The sequence below is a fragment of the Paramormyrops kingsleyae genome, chromosome 5 (genome assembly GCF_048594095.1).
Source record: "Paramormyrops kingsleyae isolate MSU_618 chromosome 5, PKINGS_0.4, whole genome shotgun sequence".
Classification (NCBI taxonomy): Eukaryota; Metazoa; Chordata; class Actinopteri; order Osteoglossiformes; family Mormyridae; genus Paramormyrops; species Paramormyrops kingsleyae.
Genome location: NC_132801.1, coordinates 4,401,028 through 4,423,259, shown reverse-complemented (window position 1 = coordinate 4,423,259; position 22,232 = coordinate 4,401,028). Strand labels below are relative to the sequence as shown.

The 22,232-nt window shown below is 47.6% G+C and overlaps 3 protein-coding genes across 7 annotated transcripts; all 3 read left to right on the top strand.

The window, feature by feature from the left end:
- The first annotated feature begins 242 nt into the window (after positions 1-242).
- LOC111846608 (Fc receptor-like protein 5) lies at positions 243-7,448 on the top strand. 5 transcript variants are annotated; one of them, XM_023816970.2, is made up of 10 exons: positions 243-347; positions 432-458; positions 2,946-3,233; positions 3,714-4,034; positions 4,795-5,064; positions 5,165-5,464; positions 5,987-6,088; positions 6,277-6,316; positions 6,665-6,764; positions 7,254-7,448. In XM_023816970.2, exons 1-10 carry the CDS (start codon positions 281-283, stop codon positions 7,293-7,295), a joined length of 1,557 nt encoding a protein of 518 aa, XP_023672738.2. In that variant the 5' UTR covers positions 243-280; the 3' UTR covers positions 7,296-7,448. The 5 variants fall into 5 exon arrangements, with proteins under 5 accessions (XP_023672738.2, XP_023672739.2, XP_023672737.2 ...); XM_023816971.2 differs by having other exon boundaries at positions 5,984-6,088; positions 6,277-6,304; XM_023816969.2 differs by having other exon boundaries at positions 5,984-6,088.
- A 196-nt stretch (positions 7,449-7,644) lies between these two features.
- LOC111846610 (platelet endothelial cell adhesion molecule) lies at positions 7,645-13,471 on the top strand. Its single transcript, XM_023816972.2, has 11 exons — positions 7,645-7,839; positions 8,312-8,338; positions 8,431-8,727; positions 10,189-10,452; positions 10,834-11,115; positions 11,297-11,596; positions 12,210-12,314; positions 12,549-12,576; positions 12,720-12,768; positions 13,013-13,078; positions 13,247-13,471. The coding sequence occupies exons 1-11, from the start codon at positions 7,800-7,802 to the stop codon at positions 13,286-13,288; spliced, it is 1,500 nt and encodes a 499-aa protein (XP_023672740.2). The 5' UTR covers positions 7,645-7,799; the 3' UTR covers positions 13,289-13,471.
- Positions 13,472-15,808: 2,337 nt separating this feature from the next.
- syngr2b (synaptogyrin 2b) lies at positions 15,809-22,025 on the top strand. Its single transcript, XM_023816919.2, has 4 exons — positions 15,809-16,059; positions 19,926-20,166; positions 20,854-20,990; positions 21,083-22,025. The coding sequence occupies exons 1-4, from the start codon at positions 15,952-15,954 to the stop codon at positions 21,293-21,295; spliced, it is 699 nt and encodes a 232-aa protein (XP_023672687.1). The 5' UTR covers positions 15,809-15,951; the 3' UTR covers positions 21,296-22,025.
- Positions 22,026-22,232: the final 207 nt, after the last annotated feature.

Below are 22,232 nucleotides of genomic sequence, written 5' to 3'. Positions count from 1 at the left end.
TCAAAAGACACCCAATCTGGCCTTTGCTCAGTTTCTCCATGTTTTGTGCTGTATTTCACTGTTTTTTTCCTGTAAGGTGCCCTTGGTGATTTCCCATAATGCTGTGGGGGACAAAGCAGTCCGGACCTGCACAGGAAAAACCGCTTCACCTTAATGTAGTGTACAGGGCGGGGGGCGGGGGGTGGGGGGAGGTATGTTCCCAGCTATCTGTCCCCTGCAGATGGGAGGGGGGAGGCCAATGTTCCAGGCATTTACACACCCCGCATGCCTACAGGCACAAATGTCTGTGGGTCAGCGGGAAGATGCAGGGATGGGCAGACCGCTGCCTGCGAATTTGATGCTTTTGGGTGAGTCCTCATCCACAGAGAGTCACAGGGCCAGAATTACCTCCTAGAAATCTAATTAAGCTGTTTGTTTACTGTTTCTTCCAGTTTTTGCAATTTTGAGGACAGACAACGGTATGTATTTCTCCTCTGATAGCTTCAATATGTTCTTTAAAAAATGGATCTCGCCCAAAAACAGCTCGTTAGTGGCTGATTAGCATGTAGAGCCTCATCCTCTGTATAGATACTTCTTTTGTACGTTTGAAATTTATGTATTTAGCATGTGGCTGGTCTAACTGGGGGCTCAATTCTGTAATTATAGCTGTGCTTTTACCTATCTGTTCACTGACGGGGGTCTTACAGCCAGGGTAACTCATACAGCGGACAGCTTTGTAGTTAGATAATACGTTAACTAGGTTAGTAAGAACGCTGTACAGCAGTGTTTCCCAATCCGGTCCCCGGGGACCCACAGCCAGTCCACGTTTTTGTTCTTTCCAAGCTCCCTGCCAGACAGTCCACATTTGGATGGATGTTAGGGTAGAGTTTAGGGGTGCGCCATAACAGAAAAATGGTGTGTAGGTTGGAAAGGGGGAAAGATTAAAGAAAGATTAAACTCTATTATAACAAATGTGTTTTCAATGTGATTCATTGACAAATAGTGACCGATGTAGGACAATTGGCTCAGGCGTGGATATTTCCAGAACAAGAAACTACCTAAAAACAAAACCTTCGTTGCTGCCAAAATAAAAAAACTTAAAGACAATATTCTAGACCTAACTCTCTAACTAACCCAAAAACCACTAACCCTACAGTCTGAACAAAAAATGACAACTAAAGTAACAAATATAACATTTAATTAACAAATGTATTATAGGCCATCATGGGAGTTTCTAGCTGTTGAAAAGATCAGTCAAGTGAAGTTTACCTGGGGGGTTGACTGTTTATTTTTTATTTTTTGAAGGAAGATTGGCGTTGGGGTTAAAATACTCGAGGCTAGGCTTAACATACTTGGGGCAACAGCCTCCAGTGATCAGACCTAACGACACCCATGCAGGGCACACAAGACCAAGGTAGGGACCAAGCAAAAAAAATCATCATCAGAAAACTAGCGAATGTCATACACCAAAAATTCAAAAGAATGTTAAATAGATCACAAATCACAAAATGAATATCTGAGAGCACGCAGGCCAGGGTGTGGCGAAAACTTCTTTTGAAGTGTGCCGGCAAAATTAATCCACGTCAACTGAACCAATGAAAAGCCGGACAGAGGCAACACCGGGATGAACCTACCAGGAGCTGAGAGGCTGCAAAAATGTGAGCTGTGGTCAGTCCTAAGGACTGGGATGGGAAACACTGATCTAGAGTCATCTGTGCGGTTTGGGTGCCATTTGCATGGATATAACAGCTCTAGGCTTCCGATATTCATGGCCCAGCCCAAGGTCAGAGTACACCATTGGCTGACACAGAGCGCAAGCGGAAGACTGACATTTAGGAGACAGACATAATATACACAGTCAAGTCAATTTTGAAAAAAAAAACAACAGGAATTGACCCAAAGTGCTTTCCAGTTGAGGGAATAAGGGATTAAAAAGTACTACATACATAATAATATTTATAAATAAAAATAACATTTGCATACAGGAAATAATCATTAGGTAGTAAAACTTATTTAAAAGTAATAAAACAATGGATTAAAAAGCAGCGAAATGGCAATTAAAAATAAAATAAAAGTGTTATTAAAATGAATTAGAAGCAAAAACACAGATGAGCCAAAACATTATGACCCATGTGACGCAAATAAATTTGATTGTCTAGGGAAAATGACGTGTGTCAAGGTCTGAGGTATATTAGATGGTATTGTAACATTCACTACTTGTAGTTGACATGCTGAATGCATAAGAAATGGGCAGGAATAAAGATCTGAGTGATTCTGACAAGGACTAAATCATTATGGCCAGATGACTGGGTCAGAGCATCTCAGAGCAAACGGCGAGGCTGCCGGGGCGCTCGCGGTTAGTCGTGTGAGTACCTGCTGAGAGTGGACTGAGAAGGGAAAAATGACAAACCGCTGACAGGGTGTTGGGCAGCTAGGACTGGCTGACATGGGATGTGAATGAAGGCTGATGTGGGATGTGAATGAAGGCTAACGTGGGATGTGAATGAAGGCTGACGTGGGATGTGAATGAAGGCTGATGTGGGATGTGAATGAAGGCTATCCTGTCAGGTGCAAACCAGCAACATCAGAGATGGAAAATGCGAAGACGGTCACAGAGCTGGTTAGTTGAAACCAAATCTTGGTCTGGATTTGTACTTTCTGGACCTGAAATTTCCACCTCTGACCAACATGAGCTGTAGTTTCCATCCGCGCCCTCTATAACCCCCCACCCCCTATACCTGCTTCTCACCATTCGGCTCACGGTCCTAATGTTCTGGCTCATTAGCGTATGTCTCCGAACTGCCTGTAGATGTGCGTTGCTTGCATGTGCCCTACAGGGGGCAGGCTCCCCCCTGTGTGTCCCCTGCCTTGAGTGCTGTGCTTAATGAAACAGGACCCCCCCCCCTTGGAAATCTGTATGGCAGACGGCTGGATGCATGCTAGGAGGCTCCCATCTCTCTCTGCAGTGCTGTCGCAGCCTGTGCTGAGTGGGCCGCAGAGGGAGTATTTGGCAGCCAGGGTGACCTTCACGTGCACGGCACCCCAGGTGCCCCTCCCCGCCGTCTTCGAGCTCCTGAGGGACAACGAGAGCCAAGTCTTGGCCGAGAAATCTCTGATGAGAAGTCGGCCCGTCAACTTCAGTCTGCCAGTCAGGGACGGCTCGGCAGGGATCTACCGCTGCAGAGTGACCCCGAAGGGGGGCCCCGTCCCTGGCCTGCCGTTCTACAGCAACGGCCTACCCTTCCAGGTCGTGAGTAAGTGAGGGCCAAAGGAATCAGCCAATATGAAAAGAGGGAGGCAGGACTTCCTGTCAGAAGTGAAGTTGCTCCATTGCCTCATTGGTTCAGCTTCGTTGCATGTGAAAAGCAGCTTAGTGTAGAAACCCGTTATATCCCATTACCAACGTGTGCTAGTGACATTGTCTTAAAGGTCGGGTTGCTTCACTGTGACAATTAAAGCTAATTATTGTTGGTTTTGTATATACAGTATATATCATTTGGTCACATTGCGTTTCCTCCCGTAGTCTAAAGATACAGCGTTTCTCTAAATGGGCCATTGTGCCCTGCAGATGGCGTCCAGTGCAGAGTGTCACTGCAGCGTTTCTAAATGGGCCATTGTGCTCTGCAGATGGTGTCCAGTCCAGAGTGTCACTGCACCCAATAAGTGCTTATGGAAAACGGAGAGATCTTTTAGAGGAATGACATTTTTACCCTCCTCCCCATATGCTCCCCCAGTCCCAGTGCGGGTCACCAGCCTTTTCCCAGACCCCAACCCGCCTACCCTGTACGAGGGGCAGATGCTGACCCTGTCCTGCCGGGTCCAGCGGGGCTCCCACCTGACCTACAGCTGGCTCCGCGATGGCAAGCCGCTGCCTGATAGCCCGCTGCCTGATAGCCCGCTGCCTGATAGCCCACTGCCTGATAGCCCGCTGGGAGGAAGCCTCACCATCGGCCCCGTGACGCAGAGCCACGCCGGGAACTACTCCTGCGCTGCTCGGAACGACATGACCAACTCCCACGTCTCCCACAGCAGAGATATCCCGGTCGTGGTCAGAGGTGGGGGGCTTAGGGGCTGAGGGGCTGCCAGACATTGATAATTAGGTCCTTTTCCTTTATTACATGATCATGATGTCTGACAAGACAATAAAGCGCAGAAAGAGTTAATTTTCTGTGTGTTTCCTGCCTCACACAGTCAGCTCATTAAAAACAGCACAACCCTATGGACAGGCTGCACCCCCCCACCTCAGACTCTTAAATATTTAATTATCAGGTTTTAATTGAGCTACTGAATTTATCACCCAGCTTCAGTCAGAAATGACACTCATTCCATTCCTAACCAATGTTGAATCACATCAGCTCATTGATACTTTACATCAGTTCACTAGTCCTCCATTGTAAAGTCACTCTGCTGATTCTAGGATTTGAACCAGCGCGCTTCTGATTACAGACACAGCACCTTAATCATCATGAGTAATTGTCTGTTGCTTTAATTGTATTAACAGGTAGGTTGAGCCTTGAAGCTCAAACCCTACGAGGTTACGGATGTTAGTCACTCTGTTCACCCATGTGAGGGTGTTTGCAGCCCTGTCCCTTTAATAAGCGTGAAGTGGACATGTTCACATCCCTTTAATAAGCGTGAAGTGGACATGTTCACATCCCTTTAATAAGCGTGAAGTGGACATGTTCACATCCCTTCAATAAGCGTGAAGTGGACATGTTCACATCCCTTTAATAAGCGTGAAGTGGACATGTTCACATCCCTTTAATAAGCGTGAAGTGGACATGTTCACACTCTTGCTCTCCGTGACACTCTCAGCCTTGCTGTCCAAGCCACACGTCTCGTTTGCTGTGACCAAAGAGGGCTCAGGATACCGCGCTGACGTGACGTGCCACTTGGCCAAGGGGACGCCGCCTGTGCAGTTTCGGCTCTTCCTGAATGACACGGAGGTGGCCAGCAGGGCGGCGCCGTCACGCAGCACCAGCTTCTCAGTGTCGGTGCGGCTGGGGGAGAGACTGGGGGAGGTGCGGTGCGGGGCAGAGAACACGGTGCAGCGGCTTGTCAGCAATGCGGTAACGCTAGAAGTGGGTGAGTTCCTCTGCACACTCCTTCGTGACACCTTGGGGCGTCTACAAGGGAGAGGGGGGCTCTGTGGGCACAGGCATGAGCTGTGTGTCTGTGTGTGCAGTCCCTGTAGGGGGCGCTGTGCATCTCCAGGTACAGTACCTGCATGACGCGGCCTCCACCGTTGTCGCCGTCCTGCTCCGCTGCACACTCGCTCAGGGGACCTTTCCGGAGTTCGCCTGGTTCCTGAACGACACCCTCCTGGGAGAGAAAGGTGCCTCGCACCTCATGACCGACCAAAACGGTACCCTCCTCCTGATACCCGTCATGGCAGAGAACTCAGGATACTACCACTGTGAGGCTAAAGACAGCTTCGACGACACGCCGTGGTTACGAAGCCAGGAGCACCTGATCCACAGCTCCGGTAAAGTAGTGCTCCCCTTCCTGCTTACATCTCCGCCTCATTCTCTCAGGAGTTTCCCTCTGACACTAATTCATTCCCTAATTGCTTAGTAATTAACCCACAACTTTATCCAAAGGGATGACATTTTTTCACTCATTTGAATGAAGCTGTATGTTTTACTAGAGTATTCTAAGGTTCACTCCTCACTCGAGGGTACAACAGTAGAACACCTTCTGGGAGTTAAACCCACAACCCTGAGTTATCTCCCCTCCTCTTGTCTAGTACTCTACGTCTTTCCAACCTTAAGTCACTTCTGCTTAAAGCGGACCGTTTCGTACGCTCTGCCTTGGTGCAAATCCCGAACCTGGCAGAGTAACCGTATCGCCATTCAGCCCTTGAGCAAAGTCCAAAACCACAAGCAGAGCCCCTAGTGGTGCATTCGGACTCGTGGCTCAGGGTCACAGGGTGATCCCAGAATTCCGATGAATCTGTATTTGAATCTGCACAAACGCATCTCGTCAAAAACCGGTTCTGCCCCAGCAGTGTCCCGCATGGTGACTCTGGAAGTGATCGCGGTGGCGTTCGGCTGCTTCCTCCTGCTGGCCATCCTGGGAAGTGCCTGTGTAGCCTTGGCACTGACTAACAGTAAGTGTCCCCCGAGGGAGGGTGAAGGTGGGGGCTGCTCTCTCCGTGTCACACAGCAGTGACCAAACCTTTGCCTCGTCACATATGACAGCAGTGTAGAAGAACACGGCCTGATAACCAAAAACATAAAACGTTGAAAATGTTAAAAAGCTGAAAAATATTTCTTTTTGATGTCTTGTGTCCTTCAGGGGGTGCCAGTAGCAGTTCACCAGCCAGGTATCGATATATGTAAGTGTGTGTGTGTCTGTGCATGTGAGTGTGTGTGTCCATGTGTGTGTCTGTGCATGTGAGAGCCTGTGTGTGTGTGTGAGAGCTTGTGTGTTCATGTGTGTGTGTCTGTGCATGTGAGAGCCTGTGTGTGTAAGGTTTTCATAGTAGGGATAAGGGTTATGCCCATAGAAATGAAGGGAGAGACCCCACAAAGATATGAATCTGTGGACTGTATGTGTGTGTGTGCGTGTGCCTGCAGTGGGTGTGGCTTGCTGTTAGGCCCCACCCACCATTTCTGCACACCTGAGTCTCTCTTCACCCCTGCCGCACTTTCTGCTCATGAACGCCTCCCCCTCTGCCTCTCAGCGGCCCCAGGCCCAGTATATTTGACCTCCTAGAGATCCCACCCAGGCCAAATGTCTCAGCGAGGGAGGAGGCCAGCGACAGAAGCAGCCCCCACCACACGGTGAGAATCCACCTCCTCTGATCCCAGATCCATCTCGTCCTCCCAACCAGACTGACACCTCCTCTGATCCCAGATCCATCTCCTTCTCCTAACCAGACTGACACCTCTTCTAATCCCAGATCCATCTTGTCCTCCCAACCAGACTGACATGTCTTCTAATCCCAGATCCATCTCCTCCTCCCAACCTTAATATTCTAAATTTAACCCCGACTATGTCAAAATAATGTGTAATGAAAGGTGACTGTTTAAGATTCCTGAAAGTATTTTTCACTCCCTATAACTCCCCCCCCTCATTTGTACTGCCTTGTCACATAACCTCTCACTACTCTGGTAGGAGGTGAGGTTTAACATTTCTATGCTGCTCCACACAGTGACTTTTTAAATGAATGCTTATTTGAAGTGTTGGTAAGGATAAACACACGAGTGGATAATTTCTCAGGCACCGTGACAGCCTACTGTAACCTGTCCGGCTCTATTTCCTCTGAAAAGGACCCCAATACGGCTACAGCTGAGGAACAGCTTCCAGTATGACAGGCTGGTTTCCAACCCGCCCATCGTCTCTCTGCCCCAGGGAGCCAAGAGAGCAAAACTTTACTGCTTATGGCCTGACACTCAATGACTCCCCAGCTGTGTTTACATTATTAATTGATAAAAAGTTTGTTGTTTATTAAACAGTTTTTGTTATTCGTTTGCTCTGTTGCATCACTAATAAACTGTCCAAACGGCAGCGTTCAGCCTGTTCTCCTTCACCCTCAGTGCAGGCCTTATATTCTCTGTATATTTTCACTGAATTGTGTTCTGTGGTGTTGGAGATGATACTGTCAAGCGCTATCTCTGCCCCCCTCATGCCTCGCTGGGGTGGAGGGGGCCGTCATATCTTTCTAAAACATCCCACAACACTGGAGGGAGGGGCAGAGTAACTGCAACTGCGTAGCAGTTTCGGGATCGATGGACTCGGTAGCCAGCGCCTGATCAGAGCCCGTTTAACTGCTACATCGTCAGAACCGAACTCTGCTTGCGGACCAGAGACTAAAGATGAATCAGAAGTTTGGACGCCTGGTAGCCATGATAGTTGGTATGTGGCACAATCGTCAAACCGCTACATCTAACGTTCGAACTGCTATGACTCCATGACAATTCAAAATGTCAAGACTAATGCATTAAAATAACTAGCTGTGACATACCCAGCTACGACAATGCTGTGACATCATAATAAGTTGCTTTGGCCATGTGCTATAGTAGCAACTTTTAAATGGTTATAAATGTTTTCTGTCTGTTTTCATGAAGTCTCTGGTTCAAATTATACAAACACACCCCATAATCCATACCAAGATAAATGGTTAGAAGATGGATGGATAGATGGATGGATAGATGGATGGATTATATGAAAACATTGCTTCATTTTCTGTTGTTGGACGTCACTGATCTTCTGCTTCCTTCCACTGCCCTTAATTCAATCTACTTTTAGCTTTAATGCTGACGTGTGTGAAGTTCACATGTAAAACTTAGAGGGACATTGATGACGTTGATTTCCTCTTCACTGGCAGGTCTGTCCTCCCTGCACGCCGTCCTCTGTAAGTAAACATCGCCGCTCCTCCCGGGTCTCCCACTGCAATATCATCTCTCTCTGTATGAGTTGCTGTCAGCTCTTTCTCTTCCGCTCAAGGCTCTGGCGAGTTGGGCAAACCAAGCCTGATCATCCCTCCCTTCGCCCTGGTAGGAGACTACGTGTATTTCAGATGCCGTCTCCCAGAGAGACACGGGGAAGTGATTGACTTCACGTTCTACAGCGAGGAGGCCAACATTTCTGTAGAGGCATCATTACAGCGCAATGAAGAAAATGCCAGCATCACTGTCTCAGCTGTACTGAGAAACCAAGGTCATTTCATGTGCAAGGCGGAAGTGCATAATAACACAAAAGTGACATCCCTGGTCAGCGACAGAGTCTACTTCAAAGTGGTCGGTGAGTGTGACATAGGGACCCCCTCCCCCACCCCCAGCATATAATAACATCATGCTGAAGGCTGTGAGGCCCCTCAGACGAGACCTCTTAGGGTCATGACTGGTTTACAGAAGGCCAGCTGCAGGTAGAACAGCGAAGGGGAGCACCTGATATGAGGGAAGTGGGAGGACATGGAGATGGGATTGGAGGAGGTGCAAGAAAATGGTGGGGAGCAACAAAAATAGAGGCGTCTGGCCGTCAGCTGGTGGGAAACTGCGCTGAGGGGGTGTCAGGCTCTGGAGTCGGGGGCAGGGTGTGTTTTCAGGGGCCGGGAGGTATAACAGAAGTCAGTATTATCTGATAATAGTAACGCAGTTTTTCTCGATTGCTTTGAAGCATTTCTCAAATGATAATTAACATGTAATCTCCACACCGTAATGTCACTTCTACACAGCATCTCGCATTGTGGAGCTCAGGACTGTACTTACATTCGGAAAATTCTCATTTCTCATTATTTCACACAAATTTCCAAATGTTTTACTACATATATACAAACGGTTTAGTATAATTGTCCTCTTTTGCCACAGTTTTCAGTCACTTTAGTCTTGTTCATGAAATACTTTATGTAGTTTTTCATTGTAATGATTTTACACTCAAAACTATACATGTATGTGATCCTGATGTTAGTCAGCACAGGCAAGACAGCTAACCAAGCTTTCAAGATGATGTATAAATATATCCCATAATTTGCAGTAATATAGCATTGTGGTGTTTCAGCACATGATTTTGTTGTCCTTGTACTGCCAGTTCTCTGTTTTGTGGTGTACAGCGCTGTGTGACTTTCTGTTTGCTATTATAGCGTGTCGTGCGATATGAAGGAGTTGTGTATGTGGTGCTTTCTCTTGCCAGTGAACAGTACATTCTGCAACGTAGAGCCTTGCAATGTAGAAACTGGTGCCTTTGACATGAATAAGTGTCAGTTTGCTAAAGGAAAATGGTCAGCGATAATGACAAAGTGGGAAGAAATTGTCATTCGGAATTGTGGAGCTGAGGAGCAGACTTACATACTGACAATGTAACAGCGTTCGGACTCATGGTTACAATGATGCTGCTTGTGCCTCTCATTTTGGTGGCATTGACTAATTCATTGGAGGAATTTGCTTTTGAGACGTGAATGAATTGTTTTGGGTGGGTTGCAGGCTGTTGCAGATTAGTCATCGTGTTGGGTTATATGCATGAACTGGTTTGAGAAATGCTCTTACAGTCTCTTAAGCATGTTTCAGGTGCCTCCTTGTGGCAGATCATTGTTATTACACTTCAATTTCTATCACTTGATTTCAACTGCCTGCCTATCATTTGGTCAGTCATGTGCCAACACAATATGTAATAACATTTTGCACTGGTCCATTTGTGCACTTCAATGATCATTTTTTTTATCATAAAGCTACAGCTTACTGTCTGTGTGTTTTGTTCGCCCCACAGAGCCTATTCAGGAGGTGCTGCTCACACTAACGCTGGGGGAGTTTTTCGAGGGCGATGACCTCACCCTGCACTGTAAAGTGCACGGGGGGGGGGGCATCTCGTACATGTGGCTGTTGGACGGCGTGGAGCTGGAGGTGACCTCTAACCCGCTCCACATCAGGGGGTTGACGCAGAGGGATGCAGGGTCCTACGCCTGTGTGGCGATCAGCAAGATGGAACAGGAGGTCACCAAAAAGTCAAACAACGTGACCGTGACGGTCAGAGGTCGCGTGTCCCTCCCTGGGTGCTCCGACAGATAGATAGATAGATAGATAGATAGATAGATAGACAGATAGATAGATAAACAGACAGACAGACAGATATCGACAGACAGACAGATAGATAGATACAGACAGATTGATAGACATAAATCAACAGAGAGACAGACAGACAGATAGATAGACATACAGATAGACATAAATCGACAGAGACAGACAGATAGATAGATAGATATATAGACATAAATCAACAGAGAGACAGACAGACAGACAGACAGACAGACAGATAGATAGATAGACAGACAGACAGAAAGACAGATAGACAGACATGAATTGTCTTGTTGTCTTGTTGGGAGAGAACTCATATGTGTTTGTCATTCCCCCTCAGAAATGCTGTCCACACCTCAGATAACATTCACAGTACGTAAGGGAGAAGATCAGTACTTCGCCGACATCACCTGCAGCTCTGACAGGGGTTCACTTCCCGCCAATTTCAGCCTGCGCACCTACAACGAGACGAGTGAGGAGGTTCTCACCAGGAGCGCCGGCCCTTTCTTAGACGCCTCCTTCTCTGTGCTCGTCAGTCTGGGCCGGAGCGGAGAGAGGGCTCAATGCTGGGTGAGGGACGGACGCTCCACGTTGAAGAGCAACGCCCTACTCCTGGAAGTGGGTACGTGAAGGGGGCGCCACCGAGATCTGCACTCAGTGTGCTCCTACAACGATTTATTTAGAGTCAGATAAAAATAATTCACATCAGCAGACACTTTTATCCAAAGCGACGTACAATTGAGAGAGTAGGATCAGCCAGTAACCGGGGTTAAGGGCCTTGCTCAGATGTTTTTCTATCCCAGTCCCTGTAGGTGGCGCTGTGCACATAAATCTGGAGTATGACATTGGCCATAACTTTGAAGTGGTGGGAGTGACCCTGCGATGCGTGGTGGAGCATGGGACCCACCCCATTTACCACTGGTACCTAAATGACTCATCGATGCCCGTGGAGGCAGGGGAAGAGTTCTACAGGCTGTCCGACGACGGGCGCTTTCTTACCCTCCTCAACGTCCACACCCCCACCTCCTACCGATGCAAAGCCATGGACATGTTTGACACCAGCTCCAATGTCAGCAGCACGCAGTTCCTCATCGACCAGGATGGTGAATAACCCCCCCCCCCCCAGAACACTCCATAATCACGTCACACAAAGGAACATGACACATTACAGCTCACACATTCATCCAGCTCGTTTATCTGGAATATATATCAGTGGGCTGAATTTTGGACACCTGGTTCCAGGTTGGCTAAGGGTCACTAATACACAGTGCTATCCTAAATGTCATTGGCTGACACAGTGCTATCCTAAATGTCATTGGCTGACACAGTGCTATCCTAAATGTCATTGGCTGACACAGTGCTATCCTAAATGTCAATGGCTGACACAGTGCTATCCTAAATGTCATTGGCTGACACAGTGCTATCCTAAATGCCATTGGCTGACACAGTGCTATCCTAAATGTCAATGGCTGACACAGTGCTATCCTAAATGTCATTGGCTGACACAGTGCTATCCTAAATGTCATTGGCTGACACAGTGCTATCCTAAATGTCATTGGCTGACACAGTGCTATCCTAAATGCCATTGGCTGACACAGTGCTATCCTAAATGTCATTGGCTGACCTCGGATTGCTTCCTGACCCCAGTAGCAGTGTTGTTGCTCTGGCGTGTGAGTGAATCTGCCTTTCAGATGGTTCTCCTTGTCCTTTGCACAGTCCTGAAAAACCACATCCCCACTGAGGTTGCGGCACTGGTCCTTGGCTGCAGTCTCCTCCTTGTGGTCCTCTTGACAGCCTGCTGCATCTATGGAGCAAAGTACTGTGAGTATCGACCGCCCTCCACCCCCCCAGTACCTCAGTGACCTGCACCGAGATAAGAATACAAAGATAAGTCCAGCCTCTCTCTTTAAATGTATAAGTAGCTGATGTAGTGCCTCCTTGTGGCAGATCATTGTTATTACACTCTAATTTCTATCACTTGATTTCAACTGCCTGCCTATCATTTGGTCAGTCATTTGAGGGTTAACTCTGCCATCCCTATCTTCTGTCTCTCAGCCAAACGACAACCCCCAGAGAAGATTCAGTAAGCACTCGACACACTAACCACTGTGTCCCGTTTTAAGAGATTTTGCATTCATTATGAATTCATAAATACTCCTTTACAAACTGTAAATGTTACAGAACTGAATCCAGCAAACTGACAGAGGAACCCTTATCTCATTCTAGGTTGAACTGGTGCGACTCAGAATCAGACGCTGGGGAAAATGAAGAATTGGTATGTATACACTGCCCTCACTAACTCTCAGAGAGACAATACTGGTAGCAATGAGCTATTAGTTAAGTTCTCCCCAAACGAGCTTGATGGGGCGAATGGCCTCCTCTAGTTTGTAAATTTCTTATGTTCTTATGTCTCCCAACTGAACTTGAAAAGCCAGGAAGCACACGACTCACACGCACCACGGATTAATGATGCAAACATGGTGCATGATTTCAGTATTCTTAAGTTTTATCTTTTATAGGCACAAGATGACTATGAGGAAGATCTAGATCTGGTTAGAGCTGCCAATATGGACGAGGAAGAAGAGGTATGGTGGACACGTGCTCTGTTGGGTAGTGTCAGAGGCTGGCGCTGGGATACGTAGCCTGTAGTGGCAAAATTCCTGTCGTCTTTGATTGAACCTAACTACTTTTACCAAACTTTAAGGAGGATCTGATTACGGTGACCTCTTCTCTCATTTCCTTCCCTGTCACAGGCCGACGTGGACTCACTGGAGGACTGGATAGGAACAGAATAGAGAACCCCAAATTAAACCTATGTGCACAGAACAACATACTGCAAGAGAGACACCATTAAGCCTGAACATCCAAATTCCCATAATACATTTAGACAGCTTGAGTACAATATGTGTGTGTATACCTGAAATGAGAATACTGAAAACACAATGTTTAAATAGCTTGTTAATAAATGCAACAGCATCCCTGGGCGTCATTGTGTAATTATTCAGGTTCACTTCACTGGTATCACTGGAATGTACATCATACAGTGTGACGGGCAGATAACAGGCAGCACAGACAACATAAGGCGCAGCAACGGACAGCACAATTTACACCAGATAGTAACAAAGACTACACAGTGCGATACAGTGAACATATACAAGAAGAAGTTGAGCAGTCTGTGATTGGGACTAGGCTCAACTGATTGGTTGGAACAAAATCTTGGTCTGGATTCGTACTTCCTGCTCCTGAAATTTCTACCTTTGTTTTAAAGTCAGACCAATTGTCGTAGATTATGACTGTACAATGAGATGTTAAAGCGCATTACAGTGCATGTTCTGCAGCAGGGGAGGGAGCCTGAGAACCGGGAGCTGAATGCAGTGACAGTCTGGCTGAGCAGACGCCAGCAGGGCAGCACCCAAGCTCAGACGCCAGGGAGCTCCTGAACTGCACCATGATGGAGCTAGACGGAAAGTTCTCTGTGGTGCCCCCTGTAGGCTGAGGTGAGGGTGGTGCAGGGAAAGGAAGCTTCCCTTAGCTGGACCAGGAAGCAGAGTCGGCGTGAAGCCTTTTAGTAACAGAGATGTGAGGTCTTCAGCAATGTGTACACTAAGGAACTTGATTCTTCAGTCTCGACATTATGAATAGGGTCAAGGGAAGGAATCGAAATGTAAAAGGGAGACCCGCTGTGGTTTGGAAGTGCAAATTCCTATTTCAGGACAATTTGCATGTAGGTCTATATACACATACAGCGGGGAAATACGTATTGAAGGCATCAACATTTTTCTCAATAAATACATTTCTAAAGGATCTATTGACATGAAATTTTCACCAGATGTCAGTAACAACCAAAGTAATCCAAACATACAAAGAAATCAAAACAAATAAGTCCATAGATTAAGTTTTGTGCAATAAAGTGAAATGACACAGGGAATAAAAATTGAACACGCTTACTGAAATTTATTTAAAACTTAGTAGAAAAGCCTTTGTGGGTAATGACACCTTCAAGACGGCTCCTGTATGGAGAAGCTATTCACATGCATTGCTCAGGTGTGATTTTGGCCCATTCTTCCACACAGACTGTCTTCATATCTTGAAGGTTCCAGGAGCCTCTCCTATGAACTCTGACCTTCAGTTCTTTCCATAGATTTTCTATTGGATTTAGGTCAGGTGACTAACTGGGCCATTCCAGCAGCATTATTTTCTCTCTCTGAAACCGATTGAGGGTTTCCTTGGCTGTGTGTTTTTGGGATTGTTGGGGTCAACATGTGGTGTAAATTTCACGCCAATAACCCCATTAGAAATATATTTACTGAGAAAAATGTTGATGTGTCCAATACGTATTTTCCCCGTTGTATTCTTACATATTTAGAATCAGAATCGAATTTATTGCCAAGTACGTTCACACATACAAGGAATTTGCTTTGGTGGTTGGTGCCAGACATCGAGAAATGAGGTGGTTTATATATATATATATATATATAAAGAGTATGTACAGGTGCTAATATAAAAGGTCAGAGAATTATGGAATATGATACAGCAGTGGAAATATATACATATTTGGGAGAGTGCATGCTTGTGCTAGGATGGGGAAATAGTATTTGAGTGAGTGTTTCTGGCCTTATTGATGAGGCGGGTCGCGGTGGGGAAGAAACTGTCCCTGTGTCGTGATGTTTTGGTCTCGATGTACCACAACCTTCTGCCAGAGGGGAGAGTCTGAAGGAGTTTGTGACAAGGGTGAGAGGAATCGGCCATAATCCTTCCTGCTCTTTCCAAGGACCTGGACTCCTACAGGTCCTGTAAAGATGGAAGGTTGCAGCCGATCGTCTTCCCGGCAGAGTGGATGATGCGCTGTAGTCTGCTCTTGTCCGTGGCAGCAGGGTACCAGACGGTGATGGAGGTGGTGAGGATGGACACAATGATGGCAGTGTAGAAGTGCACCATCATAGTCTTTGGCAGACTGAACTTCTTCAGCTGCCTCAGGAAGAACATCCTCTGTTGAGCTATTATTAATAATATTTTTTTGCGTTACCAATAAGGTCAACACACGTCTCCAGGACAACAATAGACTGGCAGAAATTGTACAACCACACAACTACTCAAATAAATAATAAACAAACAGACAAATAAACAAACAGATAAACACATAAATAAAGTTTTTAAAAGTTCTCGGCATCTTCATCTGTCTGTTTTTTGTGTCTATAGAAGTCCACTTGTTACTTTTTAAAGTTCTCCTTCAAAAAAGAAAAGACTATTAAAATCTGCAGGCCCGCGATATAAAGGCCAGCCGCCTCCTGTCTGCGGGGGGGAGGTCTCTCTTTTTCCTCTCTCGCGTGTCACGCCGCGCTCGCTGATTTTCGGGGGGCAGATCGGCCGGAGAGCAGAGAGGGAGCCCAGCCCAGCCCAGCCCAACCCAACCCAGCCGCCATCGGCAGCGCAGCCCGGCAGAGAGCAGCGCGTAAGCATGGAGGCGCCATCGGGCAGCGCGTACGGAGCCTCGCTGGCCGGCGGCTCCTTCGACCCTATCAGCTTCATTCAGAGACCGCAGACCGTCCTGCGCGTATTGAGCTGGGTGAGCGGCCCGTCCGCCCTCTGATTAACTTAAGTCGATTGGGATATTATAGGTTTTTAAAATTCCCGCATTGGTGGAATATTACTTAATGCAATACTAGGTTATCGAACCCGGTCGTTCATATTCGGCTGGATATGTATGATTGGCTTTTCTTGTTCTTTTTTGCTGCTATGAGCCCTTCCCCTTGCTGGAGCGATGACAGCCGGGGAGGGGACGCTGGAAACTGCGTTTTCTTTCTTTATGAGACTTTCTTCGCTTTATGACAGTAAAATATGATTCTTTATCTAGGCGGCTAAATAAGACACGCAATGTGGCTTATGGCCGCTTTCAGTAGAAATCTCACTAACTGCGCCTGACGTGTGAAAGGACCGCGATTTATCCGCTTTTCGTTTAAGTGACTCCTTACCTGAAAACCGTCATCTAAACAGGGAGTTGTTATTAAAGTAAAGGAAACGTCTAAAGCTACATGGATAAAACGCCTAAATAAGATTTTTGGTGGGTTTGAAGGACCGAAGTCGCCGTGTTCAAATGTACAACAGGTGCAGCGCGTGCACTTGCACCTTTATAAACCTTTTTTTTTTAATTCAGATGTATTTTCACGGAGGTAATTGGCCATTTTTAAAGGCGGCGGTCGTACGGCAGCTTCTGGCGTCTCTTTGCTAGTCGCATGTAATTTTACGCCCCTAATTCTGCCGTTTTAAATCAAAACATGAACTGTCTGCTTATTCCTTCTTTTTCGAACAAAGAGGTAATTTTTACAAAGTGATTCTTTTTCGGTGATTCCCCCCCGCTCGAAATCAGCTGGCTTAAAGTCTTGCTGCATATTGCCGCCCGGTCCGTTTGTCACGTTAATGTTGCATTTATCTGCCCCTCCCCCCTCCCAACCAGGCTCTCGGTAAAGGTTACAGGCGACAGAGCAGACTGGTATAAAAGCAGGTCATTTAAACTGTAATACCACACGGAAAAATCCAAAAGCCGTTGTTGTATGAACTTAAATTTCGAAATTCTGTAACTTACTATAGGCTTTAAAACGTAAGATTTTAAATATGGTGACTGGAGGAGCACAGGGCATTTGCTGTGCTGGCAGGGCGAGCTTGCCTTAACATGGCTGACATTTGTGCTCTTATTTACTGCCCGTGTCGGCCAGTAGAGCAGAGAGATGTTCAGCTGATGTGCCTGGGCCACTACCCCTCCCCAGAATGAAAATATGAACATGGCAGGTGGTACGGAAAGTGACACCGCTGCCGCAGATCCTGCCAGTCTGGAAGGGGCAGTTGCTGGTGACTGTCACATGACCTGGAATGTGTTTTCCGGCAGCCTCCAGAGTGCCGTTCCTCCCTCCCCCTCCCTTACCCCCTCTCCCTTCATTTCTGAGCTATTCATCGCGCTGTGCCAGCGCAGAGAGAGCCGCTTGTTGGTCACAAGCCAGTCATGTGATGACGGAGCAGACCTCTGCTGTGGTCTCCTGGGGTAGGGCCTCGGTCTGATGGAGGTCCTGCCCGCCCTCTTCGACGAGCCCAAATAAATCCTCAGTGATCTTGTTTATAAATCTGCATGCCTCGACTCGTAGATGATGGTGTTCTTTCTTTATTATAGTTGCTGGGTGACTTCGTTTTTGTTCCTCTGCTGTGTGATGGAGTGTCCCCCCCCAAAATTCTCCGATCAGCTCATAACATTAAAGGCACATGCCTAATATTTTGTTGGTCCCCCTTGAGCCAGTCCCGATTCATCAAGGCATGGACTCCACAAGACCTCTGAGGGTGTCCTGTGGTATCTGGCACCAGGACGTTAGCAGCAGATCCTTAAGGTCCTGTAAGTTGCGAGGGAGGAGGGGGGCCTCCATGGATCTGACTTGTTTGTCCAGCACCTCCTACAGAGGCTCTATCGGATGGAGATTGGGGGCCAAGTCAACATATTGAACTCATTCATGTTCCTCAAACCCATTCCTGAACAATTTTTGCAGTGTGGCAGGGTGCATTATCCTGCTGAGAGGGCACCGCCCTCGGGGGACACCGCTGCCCAGAATTGGCGTATTTTGGCGAATGTTTAGGTAGGTGGTGTGAGGTTGGATGGGGGCAGCATGTGGCTCTGTGGGCTAAGCCTCTTCTCCTGTGGTCAGAAGGTCCTCAATTCAAGCCTGGCTTTGGCACATCTGCAGGCCCTTGAGCAAAGGCCCTTAACCCCCAGCTCCCTGGGCACTGCAGCAGGGGGCTGCCCTTCACTGCCAGCTCCCTGGGCACTGCAGCAGGGGGCTGCCCTTCACTGCCAGCTTGCTCTCACCTACAGAGCAAGACGGGGGAGGCGAACAGAGAATTCCCCCACAGGGATCAATGAAGTATCTATTATTATTATTCAATTAATAATAATAATGTGTGTCAAAGTAATATCCCCATGAATGCAGTGACCCAAGGTTTCCCAGCAGAACATTGCCCAGAGCATCACAGTACCTTCTTCTCATGGTGCATGCTGGTGCCACCTCTTCCCCAGTTGACTGTGACTCATCAGACCAGGCCACCGTCTTCCATTGCTCCATGGTCCAGTTCTGACACTCACATGCCCATTGTAGACACTTTCAGCAGGCAGTGGACAGGGGTCAGCATGGGCAGTCTGACCAGTCCGTGGCTATGCAGCCCCACACGCAGCAAACTGTGATGCACTGTGTTCTGACACCTTCCTATCACAGCCAGCATTAACTCTTTCAGCAGTTTGTGCTGCAGTAGCTCTACTGCGGGGTCAGACCAGACAGGCCAGCATTGGCTCCACACACACATCAGTGAGCCTGGTCACCAGTTGGCCATCATTGAATCACTTTTGGTGGGTACTGACCACTGCATACTGGGAACATCCCACAAGACCTGCCAGGTCTCACCCAGTTGTCTAGCAATTACAATTTGCCGGTTGTCAAAGTCACTCCGATCCTTAAGCTTGCCCATTTTTCCTGCTTCCAACACATCAACTTCAAGATCTGTCTGCTCACTTGCTTAATATTTAATGCCACAATTATCAGGTGTCATTGTAAAGCAATAATGTTATTCTGTTCACTAGTCAGGGAACCTTTCAGTGCTCCACTTAAAAAGCATAGATATAAGAAACCTGCCCCCTGGTGCTCTGATCATATGTGTGGACTTAGAGGCTTTGCACAAGCTAGAACACAAATGGGGCTCAAATACACTAGAAGTTGTCAGATCTTCCTGGAAAGTGAGCGTCTTGTCTTCTCGATTTGACCTTCACTGTCACCTCTGGCTTGCAAACTGGGGGCTTTGGGCAGGGATAATGTAACGCGCTTTGAGACAATGCAATGTGAAAATGCACTATACCAATTGAAAGTGGTTTTATATGGAATCAGATTTGTGCCAATATTATCAAGCAAAACTTTCTTGACATCAAGCAAAAACAAGGCTTCGAGAAGAAAAAAAACTTTTCGAAGCCTTGTTTTTGCTTGATGTCAAGAAAGTTTTGCTTGATAATATTGGCACAAATCTGATTCCATAGTTTTACTGTTATGGCCGAGCAATGTAAATTCTCGCCAGTCTCATTTCAGCAACACCTCAGAAGAAGAATTTAATGTAGTAACAGATTTCTTTGTCTTCTGATCTGCTGCTCATGTCGTGGATCAGCACTTGAGGAGCAAAGGCTGCTGTGAAGTATCCAGATTGGTGCCCTATTCCAGCTTCAGATTCCTGAAATGCATTGTGGTACCTGCTGTCCCTCCCTCTTTATGCACCATGGGTGTCCCTGGCTTGCCATTGGCGTAAGGGGGGAACAGGGGCACAGTGATCGAGCAGTGCCCATCCACTGCCCTGTACTTGTGGGTGATATCCTGAGGATGGTCAGCTTTGCCTTCTTACTCGTTTCTCTTTTGTCAGGTCTTCGCCATTGTCGTTTTTGGGAGCATCACGGCTGAGGGCTACATCAACCCCTCGATTCACGTCCAGGAGGTCAAGTGCATGTTCAACCAGAACGACAGTGCGTGCCGTTACGGCGTGGCCGTGGGCGTGCTGGCCTTCCTGGCCTGTATGGCCTTCCTCGTCCTGGACGCTCTCCTTCCTCACATCAGCAACGCCATACAGAGGAAGTACATTGTCATCGGGGACCTGATCTTCTCAGGTAGGTGGACACTCTCCTGCCCAGCCCCTCCCCATTCTGATCCCTGCCCTTCCTATTGGCTTCCGTTTGTAGCCCCTCCCCTTGTTTGTTGGCCAATCACACAGCATTAGAACTGTAATATGGAATAAATGAAAATCATCTCTGACCACATCCCCTGGACAGAGAATTTTTACAGAAAGAAAATCGGCTCAGCAGTTTGTAGCCCTGCAGGTTCGGATTCTGTGCCTGTGATCATAAGGTCATTGGTTCAAATCCCAAAGCTGGCAGACTGAAGCCTCTCCTGGGCCCATAAACAAGGCCTTTCTGACCTGTATGTGTGTCTGTGTGTCTATAGAGTGAGATGGGGAGGCAAAAAGAGAATTTCCCCACGGGGATTAATAAAGTGTCACTCTTCTATTTTATTCTGTAGTTTAATCTACACGTAAGTGCCCTGCAGGTGTTAGATGTGCACCATTCTTCCTGTGTGGTGGTGGATAAATGCAATATGATTATAGTATGTCTCTAAAACTCAGTTTGACACATTTGCCGTATGATATTGTCACCCAGCCTAATGTTCTGAGCTTTCGCCGTCTGGCTGTCCAGACGACATTGGCGTGACAGCAAAGCCATCTGTCTGAAGGAGGACGAGTGTGATGAAGGTGGAACTCGACTGAGTGTCTGAAAGCTGTCCCCCTCTCCCCCCCCCAGGAATATGGAGCTTCCTGTGGTTCGTGTGCTTCTGCCTCCTGGCCAATCAGTGGTCGCACACGCAGAACGCAGAGCTGATCCCGGGCGATGCAGCAAGGGCCACCATTGCCTTCGCCTTCTTCTCCATCGGCACCTGGGTACGTACCCTGTGGGCACCGTGCCCCCCCCCCCCAGCCTGAACGCACCTCGGCTTACGCTCACCACGCTCATGTTCTCGTCTTTTAAACAGGGAGGACTGGCCTTTGTCGCCTTCAAGATGTACAGTAAGGGAGTGGAGAACTTTGTGGAGAACCCTGCAGACCCAGCCAACAACCACGCCACCCCCTACCCCCCTGCCTACCCTACATACCCTAGCGGGGGGGGCGAGAACTATCAACAGCCCCAGTTTGCCACCATGCCGCCCCCACAAGAAGAGGGTGGCTACCAGCCGCCGGTTTACTGAGGGTGGGCGGAGTCTGGTCACATGAAACAGTGGAGGGAGGGTTTGGTTTTTAAAGCAGCTGTTCTTTCCCGTTTCACTCCATTTCCTGCACCCCACTGTTCGTTTGTTCCGAGTCTGTGTGCAGGAGCTGCTGAAAACACACGTGTCTGTTCAAACCCCGTTCGTACTGGTGCGAGTATGTGCGGACCCCCACCCATTTGCTTGTATCTTTCTAGGGGTCCTAACCTTTGTATTGGTGAACAGCCAAATCCCATAATATCACTGAATGGTGGGGAGAGTTTTAGGAATGTCAATTAATTCTGTAATTCTCGTTTTGGGCGGGTGTGTATGGAGGACAGCCCTGAGCTTGGATCTGGCGCGGTACTCGACACACCAGCCCATCTGAGGTCACCACTAACGGTGTCGGGTGCCGTCACGGCTCGTCACACCCCAGCCCAGCCCCGGAGGAATTGCATTAGCATTTTTGCCAATCACACACTAACTGTGCCTTGTTCCCTGTATGCTTTTCTTGGCATTCAGAATTGATTTTGTTGTCCTTCCTTGAAGAAACTGATTTTACTCTGTTTTCTGTTGTATAGGTTCATTTAGACTGTTGAGGCTGTGTTTCTGATAACGCCGTCATATTTATTTTGTGTGTGTGAATGTGTTTGGGGAAGGGTTCTGCAGAAACACTTGTTTTGTACAACCCAGAGTTTTTTTGTTTAAAGTAAAAGTGTTCAGCAGCTGATAAGGTGTCTCTTGGAAATCTCTATGGTTACGGGAAATGTGTCCATAAACGGCATGAAAGAAAGCATCTTAGGCCTGAGGAACTGAGCCCTCAACCCCCCAATGAGAGTGAGCAGTAAACCGGGGGGGGGGGGGGGGGGGGGCAGTTAATTTCAATGCCCCGAGTACCCGAGTGTAGCTATGATGTCATCTCCACAGGCCTTGGGAAAGG

Bases quoted from the DNA above. Each gene is read 5' to 3' on its own strand.
- LOC111846608 (XM_023816969.2), top strand. From the start codon at position 281: ATGTCTGTGGGTCAGCGGGAAGATGCAGGGATGGGCAGACCGCTGCCT. The intron at 4,035-4,794 runs GTGGGGGGCTTA...TGACACTCTCAG, and splicing joins TATCCCGGTCGTGGTCAGAG to CCTTGCTGTCCAAGCCACAC. The intron at 6,317-6,664 runs GTAAGTGTGTGT...TCTGCCTCTCAG, and splicing joins CCAGCCAGGTATCGATATAT to CGGCCCCAGGCCCAGTATAT.
- LOC111846610 (XM_023816972.2), top strand. From the start codon at position 7,800: ATGAATCAGAAGTTTGGACGCCTGGTAGCCATGATAGTTG. The intron at 8,728-10,188 runs GTGAGTGTGACA...TTCGCCCCACAG, and splicing joins AGTCTACTTCAAAGTGGTCG to AGCCTATTCAGGAGGTGCTG. The intron at 12,577-12,719 runs GTAAGCACTCGA...ATCTCATTCTAG, and splicing joins CAACCCCCAGAGAAGATTCA to GTTGAACTGGTGCGACTCAG.
- syngr2b (XM_023816919.2), top strand. From the start codon at position 15,952: ATGGAGGCGCCATCGGGCAGCGCGTACGGAGCCTCGCTGGCCGGCGGC. The intron at 16,060-19,925 runs GTGAGCGGCCCG...CTCTTTTGTCAG, and splicing joins TCCTGCGCGTATTGAGCTGG to GTCTTCGCCATTGTCGTTTT. The intron at 20,991-21,082 runs GTACGTACCCTG...TCTTTTAAACAG, and splicing joins TCTTCTCCATCGGCACCTGG to GGAGGACTGGCCTTTGTCGC.